The sequence below is a fragment of the Larimichthys crocea genome, chromosome X (assembly GCF_000972845.2).
Source record: "Larimichthys crocea isolate SSNF chromosome X, L_crocea_2.0, whole genome shotgun sequence".
In the NCBI taxonomy this organism is placed as follows: domain Eukaryota; kingdom Metazoa; phylum Chordata; class Actinopteri; family Sciaenidae; genus Larimichthys; species Larimichthys crocea.
The window spans coordinates 39,447,953-39,470,807 of NC_040020.1; the positions used below are offsets into that span (position 1 = coordinate 39,447,953).

At 39.4% G+C, this 22,855-nt stretch overlaps 1 protein-coding gene across 2 annotated transcripts; it reads left to right on the forward strand.

Annotated features, from left to right (window-relative positions):
• The first annotated feature begins 1,241 nt into the window (after positions 1-1,241).
• Positions 1,242-22,260, forward strand: rgl3a (ral guanine nucleotide dissociation stimulator-like 3a). 2 transcript variants are annotated; one of them, XM_019270556.2, is made up of 19 exons: positions 1,242-1,452; positions 1,891-1,950; positions 2,511-2,764; positions 7,843-8,132; positions 9,960-10,004; positions 10,879-11,048; positions 11,536-11,696; positions 11,793-12,104; positions 12,198-12,301; positions 12,471-12,555; positions 14,246-14,296; positions 15,852-15,938; positions 16,049-16,081; positions 16,217-16,338; positions 16,525-16,620; positions 17,124-17,259; positions 18,705-18,974; positions 21,114-21,228; positions 21,797-22,260. In XM_019270556.2, the coding sequence occupies exons 3-19, from the start codon at positions 2,579-2,581 to the stop codon at positions 21,949-21,951; spliced, it is 2,418 nt and encodes an 805-aa protein (XP_019126101.2). In that variant the 5' UTR covers positions 1,242-1,452; positions 1,891-1,950; positions 2,511-2,578; the 3' UTR covers positions 21,952-22,260. The 2 variants fall into 2 exon arrangements, with proteins under 2 accessions (XP_019126101.2, XP_010732947.3); XM_010734645.3 differs by lacking the exons at positions 1,242-1,452; positions 1,891-1,950; positions 2,511-2,764 and adding an exon at positions 6,605-6,837.
• The last annotated feature ends 595 nt before the right edge of the window (positions 22,261-22,855 follow it).

Below are 22,855 nucleotides of genomic sequence, written 5' to 3' on the forward strand. Positions count from 1 at the left end.
CACTGACTATACCCACTTCTAAATCCCCTCTAATGAGCATCATTCAGTTGCGTTCTGAATGGTGTGGGCATGACATTGAGCCCAGTAAGGAATAACGAATACTTGACTGTATAAAAATAAAATCCACGATTATTAGTTGTCTCACTTGTCTGTGGGCCAGTATTTATTGCAATATCTGCATCTCTTCTGTGGATAATGATACTTCATAAAGACCTTTACTCCCTGAAGTCAAGCAGCAGAGGTTAAGTGACAATGTGCAAACACTACTGACCCGTTTTTAGGTGAGCTGAATATGTAAGAGCATGTATGTATGCATGTACACGTGACCTGTCACTGAAACTGTAGGCTATTTAGATAAATATAACTATTTTGTCTTGTGAGCTCTTTTAATTTAAGTAACTTGTGATCCCACATCACACATATGAGTTATGAGCCACCAAAGACACTTTCTCTACTCACATTGTTTTGAATGATTTTGAGGTCCCAAAGACTTTGTACTTCACATGGAGAAATGCAGCAATTAAAGAAATATATATTTTATTTTGGACTCCATGGAGGGCCCTAAAATATGAGTGTGAATGGTTGTTTGTTTCTATGTGGCTCCAGCACCTCATGACCCTGATGAGGATAAGCGGTTACAGAAAATGGATGGATGGATGGTCCAAACCTCCATGTTAGGGATTAGTGATTTTGACCTTTGTCAGACATTTAAACTCACCTTGGTAGCAAGTTTAAAGAGTTGATGCCTTCAATACTTAATAAGAATAATTCTTAAGTCTATGTAATCAAAATTACAATTATTTTGGGTAATGGGAACCAGATATGCCTCCTACCTTAGGCCTTATAATGAAGAATTAATTTACAGCAAGCCTCCATAAAACTGAATAATAAAAAGAAAAATCTAAACAAAACAACCCGATTCAATCCAACATAAAACAAGGGTGAAAAATATAAAATGTTTTATTTATATAAAGTGTTTTATTTGTTTATTTATATAAATCTGTGGCTGTAGCATGTCACTGTAATTTCTTTTATTTCCATAGTATTCCTGTCCAGTTTGCTACATTTCAGATTTCTAGGAGTAACTAGTTACCATAAATCATAATTTACATCCAGATTTAATCTCATCCTACAAACACTACATGAACTAAATAGATTGAATAGCACATGATCATCATGTTGGACACAGATCAGTACGCCAGATATATCGACGATCGAAACACCCGTGTCTCTCATCTGATTGGCGCTTTTCTTTTCACCTGATCGACTAATGAGTGAGAGGAGGAGGAGGTGGCATGCGTGTCCCGGTACAGATTTTGAATCGCTGCCAGAAGCGTGCGTGAGCTTCCTCAATGTCTCCTGTCACCACCGGGCGTCCATCCAACATGATTCAATCTTGTCACGTTGTCATGTTTTTATAAGTTAACCCCCCTGTCTCATCAGTGCACGCAGGTAAGAGACATTTCAGCCCTTCACACCTTATCAGCAAACTTTTTCTGTCATCAGCCAGTCGAGTTTAGATGAGCTGATTTTATTGTGTACAATCAAACTATCCATGTGTGTATCTGTGGTTCAAAATGGGGCCAGAGACTTTTTGCTTTATTCTAATGAGGAGTCCAGCGAACTGGAATGATGGGATCCAGTCAAAATGGGACAATTATACATCTGAGTATACAGCCAAGGGAGGGAGGAGGCCTTACCAACACTTACCACTCACACACCCCCACTAACACACAGTCACATAAATATGCGCACAGAGCATCATCCACCCACAAACGCACAACCCTTCCTCAGAGATAAATGCCAGAGTCTCCTCTATCCAAGATTCACACTGTCTCCACATAGATAGAGATAATATTATAGACAATATTCTGCCTTGGACAAATACAGCTCTGAACATGGTCTTCATCGGGATCCACGAGATGGAGCTTCAAGAGCAGCAAAATTACGGTTAAGTAACAATTTTCTTTCCTCTTTTTTAATGTTTGTATTCAGATTATCATTTATATGCTAAGATATCCATTTTTGGGGGGGGGTGCTGTGGAAGAAACATTTTTCTCACTAGCTGCTGGTGTTCGTCAACAATTTTGTACTGTAACATTTTCATTGATGGTTCTTATGACATGCTCATTTTGAACCTATCTGAGACTGTACATACTATAGTGACAGTGATAGTCCTTTTTTTATTTTCTTTTAACAAAGATTGTTACCAGCCACACAGTTGTGTTGATTCAAAAGAAGATTCCTCAAGACAAAATGACTTTGTATTTGTCAGGTTAGGGGCTTTACATGCCCCCTTTGTTATCAAGGGAATTTATTGAACTAAGGTAATTTATGTTGTCATGCTGTGCTGCTCCTGAATTGAGTTAGGCTGAAACATTAATTAATTTCTGTCCCAGCATGGTAAATGCAATCAGGATTTTTGTGCTCAAATTCAGACATGAAATAACAAGAAAATGCTCCAGCAATAGACTATGCCTAACGTTTCCATGCTGTCCTCCTTGACACAGATGAGGCAGCAGGTGTGGGGGAGATCTGACGAGTTTGTGTGGGCCCGTAGCGTGACACAGAACCAGAGATGAGGATCATTATTCCTCTGCGTGGAGGCGGTGATGGAGGGGAGCCTCGCGGCCTCCGCAACAGAGTTGGCAGGATGAAGAAGCTGCTGTGGCTCAGGCCGAATCACTGCGGGGACATCCACATGGACACAGAGCCCGGCGTGTGGCTGACAAGCTTCCAGTTATTGGACACGGAGGAGTATGAGGTGAGTTAGAGCAAAAATATAAGATTTCTATGACTATTAATAAGGGATTCAACCTGACTTCATTTAAAAGCCTTACCTCATATCCATTTAGCTGTTTTTTACAAAAAAAAGTTCAGGAGCTGATGAATATTTTCTTAAAGCCAGGACAAGAAAAGACAAACAGAATAAATGTAGGAGGGTTCATAATTAATATTTCTGACGTATCCCACCTAGAGCAAAATATCTGAGACTATTTGACTGTTGAGACCAATGTTACACTTACACCAATGTCACCCAACCCTAGAGCTGATGTAGATATCATTTCCTTGTTGATTAATCTGTCATTTTTTAGATTAACTGTTCTCAGAGCCCAACACACCTTTTAGATTTTTTGTTTTGTCTGACCAGCAGTTTAAAATTGAATTGAATTTACAGTGATATAAAACAAAGAACACTAGAACCATCAAAATTAGGGCAACTATTTGAAACTAATGATCCTTTTTATTATCAATAATTTTCTCAGTTAAATGTTTGCTCTACAAACTGTCAGGAAATCATAAAAAAACAAAAAATATCCATCTCAAGCTCCCAGAGCTCTCATTAAAGTTGAAAACTCAAATAATATTATATAATATGATAGCTAAATTGCTATCATAAAAGACTATGGAATACTGAGACAACCAAAACATGTTCAGTCATTGATCAGTCATTTTTGCTTAAAAATGATTATATTCTTATTTTTTTTATTTATTATTAATAAATCTATCAACAAAACTTCTGGCAGTCGCCTTATTGATGTTTTGATGATTGATTATCTAATCGTTTCGGCTCTACAGCAATATAAAATCTACAATATTTGGTATTTTTGCTTCAGAACTGACTCAAATGATTAATCAGTTATCAAAATAATGCTTGATTAATTTATGGTCAGGTGATACTGTTCTTCAATCAACATTTTTGGTATTGTAATGGTATTTTAAACGTTTGACATCTGAGATTTAGGTCATTGTATTTAGTGTTCTTGGATATGGAAGACATTACTTGGTGGTAATTGGACTACTGGTGCAATCACACACATCTGTGGAGGAAATCACAGTCATATATTCAGTCTGGTTTCTCCCTGGGAATTTTTGCTGCTGTTCCGTTTGAGCTCAACATTTTTTCACTCAGAACGTCATCAGCATTCAGATGTTTATCGATAGAGAGAAGGAACTACAGCTGACTTTCCAGAAAGAATATGATGTTGCTGTGGGTGTGGATTTTCAGCTTAAAAGACAGTATTAAAACCAGCATGCTTCTGCATCATTCTGCATGCATGCTTCTTCTTGCTGCTTGCCTGTCACCACTGACAGAGTCTAATGAGTACTAATTGAGGTCTCTCTTGGTGCTGTTTCTCTGCTCTTTTGTTCAGCTGCTGTAGAAAGAGAGTGGGTGGCATGGGCAAACATGGGAGAATGATGGTGGATTCTCAGTTCAGAGAGACAGAAACTCATTAGAGAGACAAAAAGCTCATTCTTTGCTGTGAGCTAAAAGAGCAGAGTGGACAGCCTGATTTCACGATGTCCCATCTGCTCAGCTTGTAATCACAGTGTGTTCCTGCTAGTCATTTTGTCTCTGAAATTTCACGTTTTCAGTACCAAACACTTTCTACGCTTTTTCTTGATTATGTGCTTCCCTGAATACACAAAGTTAAAGATTGGTTTTAGGAGCAGAAAAACCTGTTTCATTATGTATGTCACACCCCTAACATCATAAGCAGGAACATAAGCAATAGGTCCGTGTGGAAAAACTGTCCCGACTGCATTCTTTAGAAGCATGAGTACTGAAATGCACTGATCCCAGCGTGTTGATGCTGGTCTGAAATCAACTTCTCATTTTTAATAGACAAACCATTTCCTTTTGCGTGTCACATTTCATATCTTCCTGTGAAGTGATCACAACGTTGTTCAACTGAAAACAAACAGATCCTGATCAGAACGTGGAGCAAGTTTATAGCTGGTGAGCCTGTTCGTAATCCAGATAGAGAGCCTGAGGAAATTGAAATAATTCAAAGTTGATCTTTTTAATGTTTAGACTTTGGCCACATGATGTGACAGTATTGTCTTTGCGATTCATTGCTGTGAAGAAAAAAAGTTCAGGTACAATACGTTTATACTGATAAAGCCTATGACAGTCATGGTAGCCTAAAGCTGACCACACTTGAAGTGGTGTCTTGTATTCTCCTTTTTGGTAAATATACATAATTCACTATCACTTTAGCCCTCATAATTCTCTTATAATCTCTTTCCACGTTTTGAGAGTTTTTAAGGTCTCCACTTTTTGTCTGCTTCATGACAAGTGTGGCTATATTCATATCCAGCACATATACAGTCAGACTCTAATTGAAGTAGAGTATGAACCATCACATCATTTGTTAATCCTGATACCAGAGCCCACAGCTCTTTTGTTTAATGTGTGTTCATTTTGTGAATGTTTAAACATTCACAAAATGAACAAACATCATCAGATGCTATGATGTGTGTGATATCTACTGAAATTACTACAAGCTTCAGCTTGTACTGTATAGTACTATTGCTTGTGTCTTGAGAGGATAGTGAATCGCTGTAGTGACTAAAGGGGGAAGAAGTATAGGAACAGAGCTGCTGCTTGCGACTGAGATTGGACAAAAAAGTTTCATATCGATTGCTTCGATTAAAGTAAGTGAGGAAATTGGACTACCTGGTTGAGCTATCTTGTAAGTGTTAAAAATACAATATGTACAGCGTGCACAGACCAGCAGAGGGAGAAAATGACTAACCGGGATGACCCCAACTCATTCCAATGTCAAGTAACTTACAATAATGATGGACAGCTGGGAGGAAAGGACAGAGGATGGTTCAAAATGGGCTGCAGGGCTGAAGTTGTGCGAAGCTAGAAAAAAGCCCTTCATCATGGAGAAAGAACCACAACTGTAGAGGATTGCAATATGGTGATCTTCTGAGTTTTTGCCCAACACCTCGTCAACTAATGATTAGTCAGAAACCTGGAGAGGACTACAAGCCACAGTGAATTTGGAACAGTGATCATCTGGTGCTGCATCAGTAAGACTGAAATCTGTGAAGATTTGTCTTTGAACAATGCAAAAATCATGCGTAATACAAGTTAACCTAGAAGAAAGCTGACAATGTTCCCAAACTCTAAAGACCAGCAGGACAATGCTTTATGGCTACCAGACCTGAACCCCATTGAAAACCTCTGGATGTGATGATAGTTGCATATACTTATAGTGTGTTCTAACAGAGCTGAGCTATTTGAATTTTTGCACAAGAAATGGCATATAGTATTATATATAGTCACGCACCGACAATGTGAAAGACTGATGCTAAGAAGCTTTGTGTTAATTCACCAAATAATAATTTCTGAATTCTTCCTGAATGGAAACATTCGTACCATGTGGTTCAAAAATGAATATGAGCTTGTTTTGTTTGTCAAGATCTGAAAGCATTGCATATTTACTGGTTGTTGTGACCAGTTATCATATAAATAAATCCTCCAAATGAGGAGAAAAGGGACAAACTTGGATTAAAAAGTCCCAGAAAAAAAATTACAACTTGCTAAACACGCATTCACAAGATGCTGAATTCAAAGAAGAATCATACTAATAACTGTATAAAAATCTTTTAGGAGGACACTACTTGTGTCATCAGTATCAAAAGCATCTTTTTCAGTCGTACCCTTATATATAAAATCTGCACAATTATATATGATGCTTTTAATCCCCGTATACTTATTGGTCAGTAGCATTAGCCCCTCCCACACCTGCCTCGTTAGCTCCGCCCAGTGACATGCCGCTCTCCTCCAGCTGCGGCTCTCAAACTAGTCAATCCACTGACTGACTCACGTCTGGACGCAATCCACCTTTTTAGTCGTATCGTGCTTTATTGCGTTAATCAATCTTCAAAATGAAAGTGTCACATGTCATTCAGCCTGAAGAGAACTGTCGGAGGACCGAGCTGAATCCGTGATATCTGTCTGCGCCGCATCAGGAGTTTACACAGGAGATACTTATTCTCTCGTAGGGGATGACAAACATGGGGAAATGGCATTTATCCATGGTAGGTCAAATGTAAAGAGGTCTGTCTTGTTTGTGCCTGTGCAATGTCATGTTGTTTTTATTTTGTTTTGCTCGTCAACATTTGTAGTCCTCTGCATGTGAAGCTCATTCTGTCCTTGTCTCCGGTCACCAGGACCAGCACCAACAAATTGATAATAATGGTTTCATTGAGTGCAGCAGGGTGTGAGTGGATCCACCAGTGTCCCATTGTGTCTGGCAGCTAGCACACTGCTTTTTGTCTGAGTTTCTGTCATGTGATATCAGGTGTTTTCAGGCATGGCACTGCTGCTTGCAGAGTTACACATGTGAAAAATAACTTTCTGATAACTTTAAACCTGTATGGGAAAAACTGGCACAATGTTTTCTACCAGTCCAGTCATATAGTCTTATTTCAGAGCAGTGAATAGTGTTGTATTTCTCAGTCTTGGTTCTGGTGTACTTTCTCTGTGCATATATTATTATAGAGTCCAGTACATTATATTTATTCACTTTTTGACAGTGCTAGTGGCACATGTGACATGTGCTGTAACCAAGGCTTTTAAAAAAACACTGTCAAAATGCGTCATGGTTCAATACATTGTCGTCCCTGTGTTTGTGCACATAACAAATCTTACAATGAATGCTTCTTTACTTCATCATCAGTCCAGTCATCACCAGCTGTCTGTCTGCGTCAGAGTTCAAGGCTGGGTCACAAGTAGAATCTGAAGAATGAGATCAATTGACGTGGAGTTTTCACCTTTTTAATGAAATGACTCAGTATGAAGGTCTATTGCATTTGTCATGGAGTGTCAAAAAAGCTCCAATCACAGTTAGAGATTAAGAAAAACTTTCAGTGTTTCTGGCTGTGCAGTGTTTCTTTCAAAGTTCAGTAAATTACTGTATGTGTTTCTGTTCAAGTCCATTGAAATCCATATTACCTACCACATCATGGAGAAAGGAGCAGGCTGTCTCCTGTATTCAACTTAATATCTGTTGGATCTTGATGACCTTGTGTTCTTCTTTGCAGGACCCGGTGCAGGAGTGGGGGGAGGAGGAGGAGGACGGGGCTGTGTTTGGCATCACTCTGCGCAGGGAGCCCGTCTTGCCGGCCTCAGACACGCCAGAGCTCTCTACTGCCTTCAGCTTTGCCCAGTACCACACGGTGAAGGTGCGTAGACTGAAGGCCGGGACCCTGGAGCGCCTGGTCACCCACCTGCTGGACCCTGAGCACCAGGAACCAGACTTCATCCGTGTCTTCCTCTCAACCTACAGGGCCTTCACCTCAACCAACACTCTCATTGAGCTGCTGTTTCAAAGGTGAGAAATTGTCCATGCAGAGGCTCTGTTATAGTGAATCCATCTATGCATTGAACAGTAGCAAGATCCGGACTTACAGACTACGGGCTGCTGTTCAATGCATAGATGGATCCACTCAATTTAGCACTTCAGATTCATCCTGAGGGACACACTTAAAAGCACAGCCTGGGAGATTGTTAACAGTTCCCACCTCAAATAGTCTGAATGGTTAATTTAGGTTGGCATAACGGCCGAAAAAATCTAGGCTGGCTCTGTCCAAAGGTAGTAAAATGACTCTACCAGCACTTCTAAAGCTCACTATTATCTTTTTTACTCACTTCCTACAAAAAGTGTAAAATTAGAAGATGTGGTTTTATGCCAGGCTGCGAGATAAACATTATCTAGTTCATGTCTTTTTTGCTGTAATTTGTTACCTTTTGGACCGAACCAGGCTTTGTCTTTATACTAAGCTAAAATAACCAGCTGCTGGCTGTAGCTTCATATTAAATGGAGAAATATGTGAGTGGTATAAATCTTCTCATTTAACTTTTGGCAGGAAAATATATTCCAAAAGGATAAATCATGTCTTTGTGTCATAATTAATGGGATAAATGTAAAAAATAATATATATATTTCTTGATTTCTTATTGAGTTAAACTTGCGTAGCTACTCTACCTTCAATAATTTCTTCTTAACTTATTGAGATTGTTTTGTTTAAGCAGCTATTTTTAAACGGTTCATCGTCACTGTATACAAATCTAAGTGAAACATACGTGCAACCAGGCTTTACAACACGCCTGATACACACATCGGGTTTCTAAAGAAGACAGCTATTTAACACCTTGTTTACGTCGCCTCAGCTATTCAAGAAGCAGATCTCTTTTGGCGCCGGGGAAGTTTCTATGACAGGTATTACTGTCATGAAACGAACAAAGCAGTCAAGACATTTGTTCCATTCCTGAGTGGTCATGACTACACCCTCCACACCCAGCAGAGGTGCTTCTTTACCTGAAGGTTCAGATTTAATTTGACTAAGTGACGAGGAATGTACTTCTGCAGCTAATATTTCAGGGATGACACAGAAAGCATCTTTTGTTTTTTAGGAGAGATTTCCAAAACAAGTTTCTTAATCTGGTTTAATAAACATAATTTACCAGCTGAAATAATCAAGTCCACGGCTCCTGCCTGGTCTTTTGTATCTCTCAGATCCTTACAGCTCACCTTTGCTCAGTGTACTGCAGTTGGCTGTGTAAAACTGTCCATTAGCGCTGCACTGTTCACTTAATATATTATTTGTCAAACAGTCGCCCTCATATCTGCGATGCTGGTGGCAACAGGTTTCCTGTGAGCTTTATGTAAGGTCAGCCTCGGGACAGCTTGGGAAGTGCATTTCCCTGCTTAGCCTGACAGGATTTTGTACAGGATGTATCTTTTTGTTGCTGTCATTAACTCGTAAACCACCTGTAGTGTAACTTGATAGATGTTGTATAATCCATCCATCCATTTTCTGTAACTGCTCACACAACCAATCAGGGTCACAGGGACATTACTTGATTTGCTCCCTAAATATTATGTTTAACTTTTAATAACGACTTTACTTCTAATTTAAAATTTCTGAGTCTTTTCACATTGCCTTAAACCTTAAACCTAAACAGTGTCTCTGCAGGGATTCAGAGTGTTGCAGGACATTTCCGTAGGATGAACAGTTATAGACAATCAAACCTTGGACCTATGTTATTTACAGGATGTTTTCTGTCACCACTAGGTAACCGTGTTGTCCTTTCGTGTGGTGCTTATCATTGAAATTTTGTTCTCAGCTGATAGGTAATTGTGTTTATTTTTCCACAGAGATGACTCAATGGCTAACCTGGATAACACTGTCTGCCCACGCAGGTGAGTGTGGTCACTTATTCAAAGCTTTACATTGACTACATGTTACTTTGCCCCACAAAGTAATTATAAATCTTTTTTTATTTGTCTCACACAAAGTATGCCATTGTTGTCCAGGCCTCCCTTTATCTCGATCAAATAATAAAGCCGCAAGTGGCTGGGATTCAAGCCAACACAGACCATTAGAAGTTGAACGTTTCTGATTCCGGTTTAGTTTAGGCGTGAAATCCAATCTGAAACAGTTTTAAAGAACCTTAAACCTCTCTTAAGGGATAATCTAGTATTACTATTATTATTACTGGAATTGAAATAGTCATTTGGTATACTGTTCACATATTGAAAACGTAGAATTGTTATCCTCACGTATTATCAGTAAGAACTGGTCTCCATATTGTTCATGTTGATAAAAATTTACCTTTCAAAATGATAATATAGTAATTTTTAAAGATTAGGTTGACCTTTCAAAATGATAATATAGTAATTTTTAAAGATTAGGTTGTGACACTAACAGTAAAATTCGCACTGCTGTACCCAGTCAATGGCATTGTTTTCAATGGATGGATCAGAGCGTCCTGAGAATCATGATTGATTAGCCTGACAACTACTGGCAACAAGAGTCCATGATTTTATAGTTTACCTGTTACACAATCAGGTTATTCTATAAAATTGTGCGATTAATTAACTACGGGCTTTTTCCTGCTCTAAACTATCGTTATTATCTGCCTTTAAAATTATGTCAAAACCAAGTTTTGTGATGATTGGACAAAGTCAGTAGCTCAATCGCACGCTAAAATTAAATAATAAACCTGCACAAAAACTAGAGGAATTTAGTTCTTCTGTTACACAATAATTAATACTTATTTAATTCCCTCCACAGTACCTTACCCCCGGTGATCCGTCTCTGGCTCGAGGAATACAGCGAAGACTTCAGTGATCCACCTCAGTACCAGGTCCTACGGCTGTTGTGTGTCCATTTGCGGCATCGCCTCTGCTTCAGACGCTTGGCTCATACTGCTGAGGCCCTCCTCAAGAAGCTCCAGGAACAAGGTACAGAGGATTGGGAGTGTGATAATGTCCGGCCACCATAATGCATAAAGTGCAGACCATTGTGCTGTCGTGGCAGTATCTGTACTGTAGATATAGGATGTATTAAGTAAATGATCTTCTTTTTATTCATAGTAGATCAGCTCCAGATTATCTAGAGTTTTTTGTCATTTTTCAGGTCTATAATTTTTATTCATTGCAAAAAAAATCCATATTTCGGCCAGAGATAAAACAATACTGGTAAAGAATTTAGTTGATTGTTTATGAAATTGTAAAATTTGAATGAACTAGAATTTTTTTAAAAAAAATATAGGGATTGCAACAAAAGCATGGTGAAATAGTTTGGATAAAGTAATATTTAGCACAAAAAGTGATCATTCCATTTGCGAGAAATTGTTGTACCATGATGTTGTTGAGGTGTACTGTGAATGATATACAATTCTTTTTGCAGCCTGTTTCATTGTCGTTTATGATTTGCGGTGTTTGACAGATTGCAGTCAGTCTGCGTCAGAGCACAGCAGTGAGTCGTTGCAGCAGGAACACACAGATCAGGAGGATGGAGGAGTGACGTACCCTAAGCAGGAGAACAAAAGCAACTTTATGGACTTCTCTGTGAGAGAAGTGGCAGAGCAGCTGACCCGACTGGACGCTGTAGGTTTCATTAACAAATATCTCAAAGCCCCTTTCTGTTTCACAGTGTGTCTCTCATATTCATATTGTCTCTCCCTGTCATCGTGTCTCCCTCAGGAACTGTTTGTCAGAGTGGTACCCTTCCACTGCCTGGGCTGCGTCTGGTCCCAGCGTGACAAGAAGGAAAATCGAAACCTGGCGCCCACCATTAGAGCCACCATCTCCCAGTTCAACGCTGTGACAAACCGTGTCATCACCTCACTGCTCTGCCCATCCTCTCCCAGCCCTTCCACCTCCTCTCCCATTTCATCACCCAGCTCCTCCTCTACCTTCCTGTACCCCTCCACTGCCCCAAGCTCACCCCGCTGTGCTTACACCAGCCCCGCCCACAGAGCACGCATCATCGAGAGGTGGATAGCTATTGCTCAGGTCAGGGTGCAAAAACATTAAGGTGACACAAATAAACATTTTTGTCAAAATGGCATAACAAAACTGCAATCTTTCTGTATTTTCTCTCCGCAGGAGTGCAGACTGCTGAAGAATTTCTCCTCTTTGAGGGCCATCCTTTCAGCTCTGCAGTCCAACGCTGTCTATCGCCTCAAGAAGACCTGGGCTGCTGTCAGCAGGTCAGCAAACAATTACAGGACACTAGAATGAGGTTTTATTCATAACTTATGGACCACTGAGTTACTTTTACTTTAGCTGAGAGTGAATAAAGAAAAACTGAAGAAGTGGTGAATATTGACTCAAAAAGTCTTGATTGAATTTGAACAGATTGAATTTGTTTGTTTTCAGGGAAAGCATGGCCACTTTTGACCACTTGTGCGAGACTTTCCCTGATGAGAACTGTGTGCTAACCAGCAGAGAGATCCTGGTGGAGGTAACTACATGTAGTTTTTGACATAAACTCACTTGCAGACATAGACATGCCTAATTAACAAGGGAAAGATCTAGCGAAATAGATGAAAGAAAGAGACGTTACGAAGACTAAAAAAGAGAATATTTGCATTATGGAACATAAAACTGCACACACAGGGCCTGATGGGATCACGTGGGCTGTTGCTAAATACTCTCAGCACTGTCTGCACTGTATGTATGTATATACATTGCTGGATTAGCAATGACCCCCTTTTTAATGTAATTCTTATATAATCCTGTACCTGTACCTAACAGCTGTCATGTCACCCATCAATCAGAGTGGCCATACTTTTTTTTGTGTGTGTGTGGGATGCCATCCTGCCTTGACATTTTGACATGTTAAAGAGTAACTTCAGTATTTTCATTTTGATAATAATCCTAGTTGGTCAGTGGCAAAAGCAAACATTTTGACAGTGACAGTTGGCCATAAGAATTACATTGTACCTTGTTTTCCGGATGCAGTGCTCTCACTCATTACTTGACCAAATGAAAAAATGTTTTACAAGTCCCCCTTTATGGTTTGGCAAACCACAAACCAATTCAAGGTGTCTGCACAGGTAGACGAGCAAATTGAACTCTGGTGTCCGGATTGTGTGTAGATTGTGTTTCACAGACAATATGGCGGCTTAAATAATGTCAGACTCGCTTTGAGTGATCATCATAGCTGCGTCAAAAGGAATCTCTGAATGCACCACAGTGAGAAAATAACAGGTTATTTCCTGGTATGCAGCCCAGCGGCTTGTTTGACTTCTTGATGTTTGTGTAGTTTCTAGCATACAGGTTTTTTTTTCTGTTTACAGGAAGTATGTGCCTGGTTAGAACAGTACTATACTTCCCCTTAGCTGAAACAATTGGTTGAACATGTATTGGCAACTATTTTGATAATAAATATTCATTTAAGTTGTTTAAGTTGAGGCACAATTATGCACAAACCCATCAACATTTAAAGTGAATGGTGTGCAGATTTGCATAACATAGAAGACTTAATTATTGGACTGAACTCTCTCATTTTACATCATGGTAAAATAACAAGATATCTGAAGACATTTTACACTATTTTCTGACAATTTGTCATAGAACAATTCATTGCAAAAATAATCTACAGAATAAGCATTAATAAAAATAATCCTTAGTTGCAACTTTAGTGTAGCATGCAAAGTGTTATACATACATCATCAACATCTAATGAAATAAATCTGAAGACTGAATGAATGCTCGGTCACCACTTCACCTGCCACTCTGTGTCCTTTTGTTCCCAGTGAAAAAAAAATTGATAGGAATGTTTAGTTAGTGATAGTGATGTTATGAGTAGCACAGCTTCTATACTTTAAAAAAAAGTCTATTGTCAGCAGCCAGCACAAATAAAACTACAATTGAATGTGGTTTTGGCAACAGTGATAATAAGCAGTTATTAATTTTACTGAGTACACATTGTCTAATACTGACCCAGTACACACCTGAGGGCAAACTGCACAATAGCCGGTAACTATGAGGCTGTGATTGTCTTTAAACACTGTAGACACCCTCCTACACCCAGCAGCACCCTGTCAGCAGTTGTTCAACCCTGTAAAGAACAGTTATATAACATGCCAGCACACAAGTTAATGCCCTAAATGTATGTCATTTAGATTTTTTTTATTTTTTTTTTGCAGGACTCAGATGGCTCCAAATCACCACGGCTCTGCTCAGCATCCAGACAGACGGTAAGAAAAGAAGTCAACGTTTTGTTTGGAAATAACCTATTGGTTCCTTATTTTCAGATTTGACTACCAAAATAAATTGAACGTGTCAGCTTATACCAGCCAGTAAAAATGAAAGCAGAGGTCTCTTTATGTCTGCCTGCATCAATTGTACTTCCCTAAAAGTTAATTTACTAAAATAACACTTCCCTTTTCTTTTTAAATCTGTCCATTTGATGGAAAAAGTTTGCACACTTACAAATCATATGACTGTTAGTTTTCCCCCTTACGTAGGGAGGGCTATGAAAGCTGACGTATGTGTAACGTTTCCCACAGTTCAACAGTTTACTTAGCCTGGGTGCGACTGTTTGTAAAATGTTTTATACCCCCATATTCAATCTGTTTAAATGGTGGGATTGTGTTTTCAGTTGTCTGTATATTTCTGCTTCAGTTACAGTATGTTATTTCAGTTTCACTGACGTTATATTTAGTAGACTCAATACTCTGCCCTCTTTTATTCCTCTTTTATTCAAGTTTCTTAATCCAAGATAATGAAGCTGGCATTGGCTAATTTTCCAATGTTCACCAACTCTATGCAAATATGTTAAATTAATGTTTTCCACTCTAGTATCATTTTCTACAATCTAGAAGAGGCTGTTCAGTTTAAAGCTGGAGTGAAGCTACTGGCTTGTTGGGAAGGGGGTAAAATAATGCACCAAATTTAGGTTAAATTTTAGGGACGTAAAAACTGGCGTGGCCTTTTTGAAAGAGGTCCTTTGCCCTCTCACCTCAAAATATCTGACCTCACTGTATCAAAGACCTATTATGATCCAATGCATGCCTTACCAGGCTAACAAAATCTTGAAATGTCACTTTAAAAAAAAAAAATTATATCAGATCACAGCTTGATTGTTTTCATTGAGTAGTTAAAATTGTTCAATCTTGCACAAAATCTGTTCAACAAATCAACCCCAAAACTGCTGCAGCCAACTTATGTAACATAATAGAGCATGGGAATGACCATCATAATGTACTGAGCCCTTATGCACTGTAAACATTCAATATTTAAACAAGCCTAAACCAAACAATGTTTATTACAGATTTATGACTAGAAAAACTTGACACAGTGCTCAGCTGAGTATCTCAAATGTATTTTTAGGTTCCCAGCTTTCACATGATGTATCCGTCTTCTGTGTGGTATATAAGGTTGATCCACTATCTCCTGTCACCCTAAAAAATACATGTTTATTATAGGGAGGGGTGGAGTAAAAGAGATTAAAATAACAGATCCAAAGACTGAAGGTCTGACACATCTTACATACAAGACAGTTATCACAGCAGTCAGTGCCATTCCAGCCGGAGTTATAGTATTACAGGTTAGAGGTAGTTTTGTAGACTTGTGAGACAAGTTTTTTTTAGTGATTGACAGCCACCAACAAGACTGACACAAAACAAAAATATGTTTATTATAGGGAGGGGTGAAGTGGAAGAAATTAAATATTTGCAAAAATGACTAAGAAGTTGATTCTCTCTTTTTGTGTAGCCAAATGTAAACATGTTGTTTGATTTGTGTCCTCAGAACTTAAGCAGCGGTGTGGTGCCGTACCTCGGCACGTATCTGACTGTCCTGACCATGCTGGATACAGCACTGACTGACACTGTGGAGGTGAGTACACATCACACCTACAAACCCACCCATTGTTTCTCTTTGGTCTTTTTTATGGCAGATTTATGAGGTCATGCTTATAACACTGGTTGTTCTATCATTTTTCTCAGGGAGGACTCATTAACTTTGAGAAACGCAGACGGGTAGGTGATGCCACCTAGTGGTGTCTCACATGGATCATGAATAATGCATCTCAATTTCAATAGTCTTAGATTTTTCTGTTCTATTCAGTCAATCTGTGCTCTGTTTTATTCTCGCTCTCTTTGTTGCTCTTGTAGGAGTTTGAGATTCTCGCTCAGATTCGGCAGCTTCAGGCTTCCTGTTCACACTACAACCTTCCAGTTAACCCTCAAATCACGGCCTGGCTGCAGGCACATACACTGCTTACAGACCAGGAGAGGTGAGACACAAACATTGTTTGTCCTATTATTGTTATTATGTTATATTGTAGTATAATGCACATTATATACTTTTAATTTCTATTTCTTATTATTTTTTATGCTTATATAAATATTTGTGTTCTGATATAACAGAAACTGTAACCCAATTTCTTCCATCTTTTTATTTTTTATTTTGCTCTTTGAAGCTATGAGCTGTCTCGTGAGCTGGAGCCTCCAGTTGATCCCTGTCCCACTTCTCCCAACTCATGGAGCAGTCGCCTGATCACTAAGAAACTTCCCTCGTAAGTCAAGCATGTCGTTTTTCTAGTCATAAATCTGTAATAAACATTGTGTTTCGATAAGGTACCTATACAAATATTGAAAGTTTAGAGCGTATAAGGGCATAGCACATTGTGAGCGTCAGTTGTCAAATGATTGTCGTTGCAGCAGTTTTTGGTTTGATGTCATTTGTTTCACAGCTTTAGTGCAAAATGTAGACATTTATTTATGTATGTATGACACTTAAAAACTCCTGGAAACTGATTAGAAACTCCCTTATTGTCAGAATACCCAGGAAAGCCATTACACTGTCTGTAGTTTGTGGTTGTACAGTTTCATGAGGCTAGGGATCACAATAGGTCGACCTCAGCAGTGAGATCAAGTTTAAATAAATAGTCTCACTACAATGAAATGGCTACAGTGCGGACTAACATCATCACACACACTCCACAAGTGTCTCAGCTTTTCTGATTTAATTTGCTATATCGTGAAAGGTTGGGCAAGTAAACTGTGTTTGTGTGTGCAGGTTGCGATCAGCCAGTGACAGCTCCCTGAGGAAAACACATGCTGACCAGATCAGTGTATCATCATCCGGCTCCAGCAGTTCAGACATGGAGGACCTGTCCGCACCTCAGCCCTCCCCCATTAGACTCAAACTCAAGGTAGGAGTTCAGACAGTTTTGTGTGTTTATGATCAGAGTGCACGGCGGTCAATAGGGACAAAGCTTAAAAACATACAACAACCAATAGTAAAAGAACTCTAGATAAAAGTTGACATCTGTTATATCTTGCACTTCTTCTGGCTTTTCGTACATCACTGCTTTCATAGTCTGTCAATCATCAGATATTCAGAGAGCTTCCTACCAATCGTCTTTGGATTTCTAAAAATGAGGTAGTTTGCTTGAATGGCAGCAGCCAAAACTCAGCCAGCTTTTGCACCGTGCATAATACAAGAGCATCAAAAGGACATCAGTGTCATCACACTTGATGATAATGGTTTGTGTATGTCTTGGCGACGTGGACAGCGTGTAACACTATCCTGGTGTCTTTGCACTGCTATCAGGATAGGAAAAATCAATGACCACCCAGATTCCATCAATGCTACAAGAGAGACAAAGACAAAGCTGCTATTTAAGGGCACACAAAAGTACCAAATTACATTAGGTACTTGACAAGCAGCGGCACCAAGACCAGGCTTTCTGCTTTTGTTTGAAATTATATAACCAGCTCAAATACACATAGACAAGCAGAGGAAAAGATGATAATCTTGCGCATGCAGAAGAAACCAAAACCATCCAGCTAATTTGATGAAGGATCCATAAGAGACTGACACCAGGATAGTGCTACATGCCGTCCACCTCGCCAAGAATGATGCAAGTGTGATGACATTGATTTGCTTTGAGTGCTTTGAAGCACTGTGGGGAAATGCTGACGGTTGATGGAAGGATTCATGAAACCAGCGATGTGTACAGAGGCTGTTTGATATCGAGGACAAACAATGCAGTCAATAGAATAAATGTTCCTTTTTCCTTTTTGTGTGCCATGCATTGAATTCTGTGCCTGTGACTTTCTAAGGTGCTCTAAAGTAATTGTTCATGATGGCTTTGTTGCACCCTACAAAGAGATATTTCATAACACAGCCTATCTAGTAAAAAGATACAAACATTTTTCGAAATTGGTGCCCCGTGACCAGAGAAATCAGAGAAAAGGGACTGTGGTATTCACTTTTGCTCCAAAGGTAGAAAGCCTACAACAACCAGCATGCACTGGGCTGCACTAGGACAACAAATGCTGCAGGTATACTGTTATTTGGGCAGTGATGGACTCAACTGTTTTCAAGCAGGAACAAATGGTGGCCTGATCAAAGACTTTATCATATTACGGCTAAACAATATATGTCTCTACATATATGACTCACAGTATATGTCTATAGATACTATATATAAATGATTATTAATTTAGGGTGCAATGTATGATTTGATGATCGACCTATCATCAGATCTGTGACTATGTGTCTTGGACACTCAGATTACCTCACAATGGTGAGTTAAATCAGATTATTCATTCATTCACCCATCTTTCCCTCTCCTCTCCTCCCCTCCCTCAGTCTCTCTCAGGTTCTCTTCACAACGTCGCAGAGGATTTCTCCTCCAGCTCCATGTCCTCCACCTCCTTTCGCAGTCTTTCCAGCTCCTCCTGTAGTTCATCACATCCAGACCTCAGCTCTTCTTCTCTGGTTCTTAACTCTGAGTCCTCATCGTCCAGCTGCTCTCCTCAGACCCCGCAGCCTGTCTACAACAAACAGGTTGCTGACTCATGTATCATCCGGGTCAGTGTGGAGTCGGTCAGCAACGGAAACATCTACAAAAGCATACTGGTGAGTGCAATAGTGATAGAAACGACAGCATGATTATTTCTGTGTATGTCTGCAACATACTTTGGAGTCTAGAAACTGACACCAATCAATAGGTAAAATAGAAAGTTCAGAATAACCTTATTGATATGAGCACATTGAATACATCGAAGAAGAGGAGAACAGCATTGTGCAACTAGCACAAAATAACACATTTTTTAAATCATTTTGATGCTACACTAAGTAGTAATTGGTTGAAGGTGGTGAAGGGTCACTCTGTTCTTGCACAATATAACTTGAAATAAAACTTGTGTGTTTTCTTGTACTCGGTAGCAGCTGTTTCCTGACTCGGTAGCAGCTGTTAGGTAATGTTAACTAAGGTTGTGAGCTCAGAGCACTGGGGGAGTGTTAGTGTTTGTACCACAGACATTTTGTACCACCGGAAGGAGGCAGTTTTCAGGCTTGAGGGTATGGGGTATCACTGATTGAGTTAGGAGATGGTTTTGTGCCAGAACTGGAGCTGGGAAAGCAGGCAGTGTAACCGGGCTCAGAAGCCCCTGAGGCGAAGAGAATAAATGGAAAAGGATCTAAGGAACGATGGAGTCATCTGTTGGCTTAAAGCATTAACAAAGTAGAGTGACCATCATTGCAGACAATTTATCTTGTACTAAGATTTGATGAAGGAACAAAACGTTTCATTGTTGTTTGATAGATAGTTGGTTTGAATAGGCATAATGTTAACCTACTTGGATGCAGTGTTGCCAACTTTGACTTTCTTGCTAGATTTGGTGACATTTCAAACCCTCCTGGCATCTGTGTTTTCTTTTTTAAAAGAAAGGTGCAACACATTTAGCGGGAAAAGGTTATATTGTAGATTAACACTGAATACACGTGGCGTGCAGGGCAGTCGGGTTTGAGCAGAGACGCTTATCTCTCACTCTTTCTTTCTAAATCTCTAAGATGTTCCCATAGCTTGTAAATATGTAAATGGTTTGTATGATTTCCTTCCCTTGTAGATATCTTTCTACATTTTTTTACCTTCAATATCCTATTTCCGTGAGTGAGTTTCTGGCTAAAGATTTCTCTATCTTCCCTTTAAAACATGCACTGAAATTACAAAAGCAAACTGGCAATCCCTTTTACGACTTAAATGTCTGCATCAGAGAACAGCACCAATGGTTATGTGTGTGGTAGTTCTGAAAGCCATTAACTTTACATATTGTGGTATTTATTTCTTATGTTTATGAAATGTTTGGTTTAAAATTTAAAAATTATTATGAATTAGTTCCAATCCACATCACTCCCAGTCTGAATTTACCCTGGCCTGAAAACCTCCTCTTCCCGGTGGTCCAAAACACCTATGGTACAAACACTAACGCATATCTGGTGCTCGGATCTCAAAAGCACACAAGCTAACCAACTGAGCTAACATTAGCTAACAGCAGTTATAGCTAGCAGCAGTTTGTTATTTATTTAGCTCCCCGTTAACTTCTGTATGACAGTTAGAACAGTAGCTGTTTTTCCTGGGGATCTTAAATAATAAAAAATACATCAATACACATTCATACAATATGTCTCAATACATAACACTACCATAAGACAAGACAACAGCCAACACCAAGCCGCCACATCTATGTGATAATTGTTTTGTACATAATTATGATATAATATGTGCATAATTGATAAAACAAATCATTTTAAAACTTTCCTAAGTTCTTGTTAAAACATGTAAATAATTATGCCTGTCTGAAAACATTATAGGTTTTCATGAACTATCTCTGGGGTTTTAGTTTTTATGATATTTTTAATAAAGCAGATTAAAGAATGATGCACACTACTTTTTTAAGCCAAATGATAATTCCCTGTTGTGTTGGACCAAATCACTGAACAATAATCGAACTGTGATAACGTTGCACCATATCTATATTTTATGGAAGAAAGGTTACTTGTGTTGCTTTAATTGGCTAACGTCTGCCTTCAGTCATGGCAGATCTCACTGTAGTCACTGACATCTCTATTGAACACAGAAATAGCTACAAATATATGTTCCATATAAAATTACAGGCTTACAAATTAAGGTCATAGTTTCATGTCTAGGTAGGCAGAATGGAAGTTACAGCATTGACTCTACTTTTATTTTATGGATGTCTGTTTCATCTCCAGCTCACCAGTCAGGACCACACGCCTAAGGTGATTCAGAGGGCTCTTGGAAAACACAACATGGACGATGTCAGCTGCCATGAATTCAGCCTCTGCCAGATGCTCAACAATGGGAAAGGTAAAGGCCTCTCCTCTAGCAGTCTAGTGTTTTCTGAGTGCAGGTGTAACCTGCCCAGGACAGGATGAATATACTCAATGCTGATTATGATCTGACTGCCAGTCAAACAGCACCAGACTTTACAAGCGTGTAAAGGTTTTCTTTTACACTAAAAGCCTTGAACATTTTAATGTAAAATGACTGAATATACATTAATATTTAATTTAATATTTGGAAATATTTTAGCATCTGCAACATGTCAACAGTAAATGCCAGATAAACAGTTATTGAGGGAGCAAAAATCAGTTCCTTCCCTGACACTGTCATTACTAAGCTATAATGTAAGTCAGCCAAAAGACATATAACTCACACAGCGAGAAAACAACCCTTGCTCTTATTATATTTTCATTGCCTTCAATTATGCTATCATTCTTTCTAAGTAGGTATGAAATGCTGACATTTCTGAAAATTACCCTTCACATCATTCTGAGAAATATCTGTAATCACTGACTGAAATGGAGGCGGATGAAATAGGCAAGCGGAAAATAAATTGCAACACTTCATCACTTCATTCCTCTTTCTGCCTCAGAGCTCCAGATCCCCGACAAAGCCAACGTATTTTATGCCATGAGCACCTCCGCCAACTACGACTTTGTGCTGCGTCAGCGCTGGAAGACCCACGGGAGACATCTCGGCTCCTCTTCTAGTCCTGGAGCTCAGTCCAAGAGCCGCCACGCCAAGTGAAAAGCGTCTGTCCTGGCTGGATGTTAGGAGTACATCTAGAAGATGGAGGAGCTGCTCGTCTGCAACAACAGGCCAACAACACATCTGTGGACGTTTGTGTCGACTCACACTGTGTAGAAGGTATGAGATGTAGGGTCTCCCGAGAAACCAGAGAGCTTAGACCTTGAGAAATAAAAATAACCTTAAGGAGAGCTCTCATCAAGAGAGCAACACTGAAATGTGTATTATACTGGATTGTTTAGTGACAGAAAAAGAGAGAAATGTCCAAGTGCACAGAAGAGGGACTCCAAGAAGAAACAGAGAAACAAATCAAGCCTTTGGTAAAGAAATAAGTATTTTTTTGTCTTCTCATGTTGTTCTCCGTCATTGTAAACATCGACTTCTTCTGGATAAATGAACCACAATATCCCCAGGACCTTTTTTCCCCAGATATAAACACTTGTATCATTATGAACAAATGCACATCTCATTGTGGATGATTGCACACCATTAACTCAACAGCACTTACAATAGAAACACGAGGAGCAGCTGGTTATGAGTTTTCACGTCGTATCGTTTTACAGGAGAAAATGTGGCTGCAGACTCATCTGCGGTTTGTTTGTCTGTTTGGGACTGGACCAGCAGACGTGGGACGTTTCCTTCAGCCTGCTTGGTTGAATAACTGACACTAACCTACACAAAGCTAAGTGACTATGTTGGGATGCTAACTGTAAGTTGATGAGTAAGCATTCCTCAACAGATCTGGGTTGAGTGTGAAGTCACAGTCCTGCCGAGCACATTGAGGAACAGTGAGACTCCCCATTATATCAAGTGGTGCTTGAAACACTGTGTGGATCCAGGCCTGTGACGCGTCTGAGAGTTGCTAATAAGTATTCAGTTGTCTTCTAGATGAGGATTTACATGT

What these genes read in the sequence shown, in the direction of transcription:
- rgl3a (XM_019270556.2), top strand. Translation starts at nt 2,579, where the DNA reads ATGAGGATCATTATTCCTCTGCGTGGAGGCGGTGATGGAGGGGAGCCT. An exon ending in ACCTGGGCTGCTGTCAGCAG is followed by an intron (nt 12,302 to 12,470) that starts GTCAGCAAACAA and finishes GTTTGTTTTCAG; the next exon opens with GGAAAGCATGGCCACTTTTG. An exon ending in CACTGACTGACACTGTGGAG is followed by an intron (nt 15,939 to 16,048) that starts GTGAGTACACAT and finishes CATTTTTCTCAG; the next exon opens with GGAGGACTCATTAACTTTGA.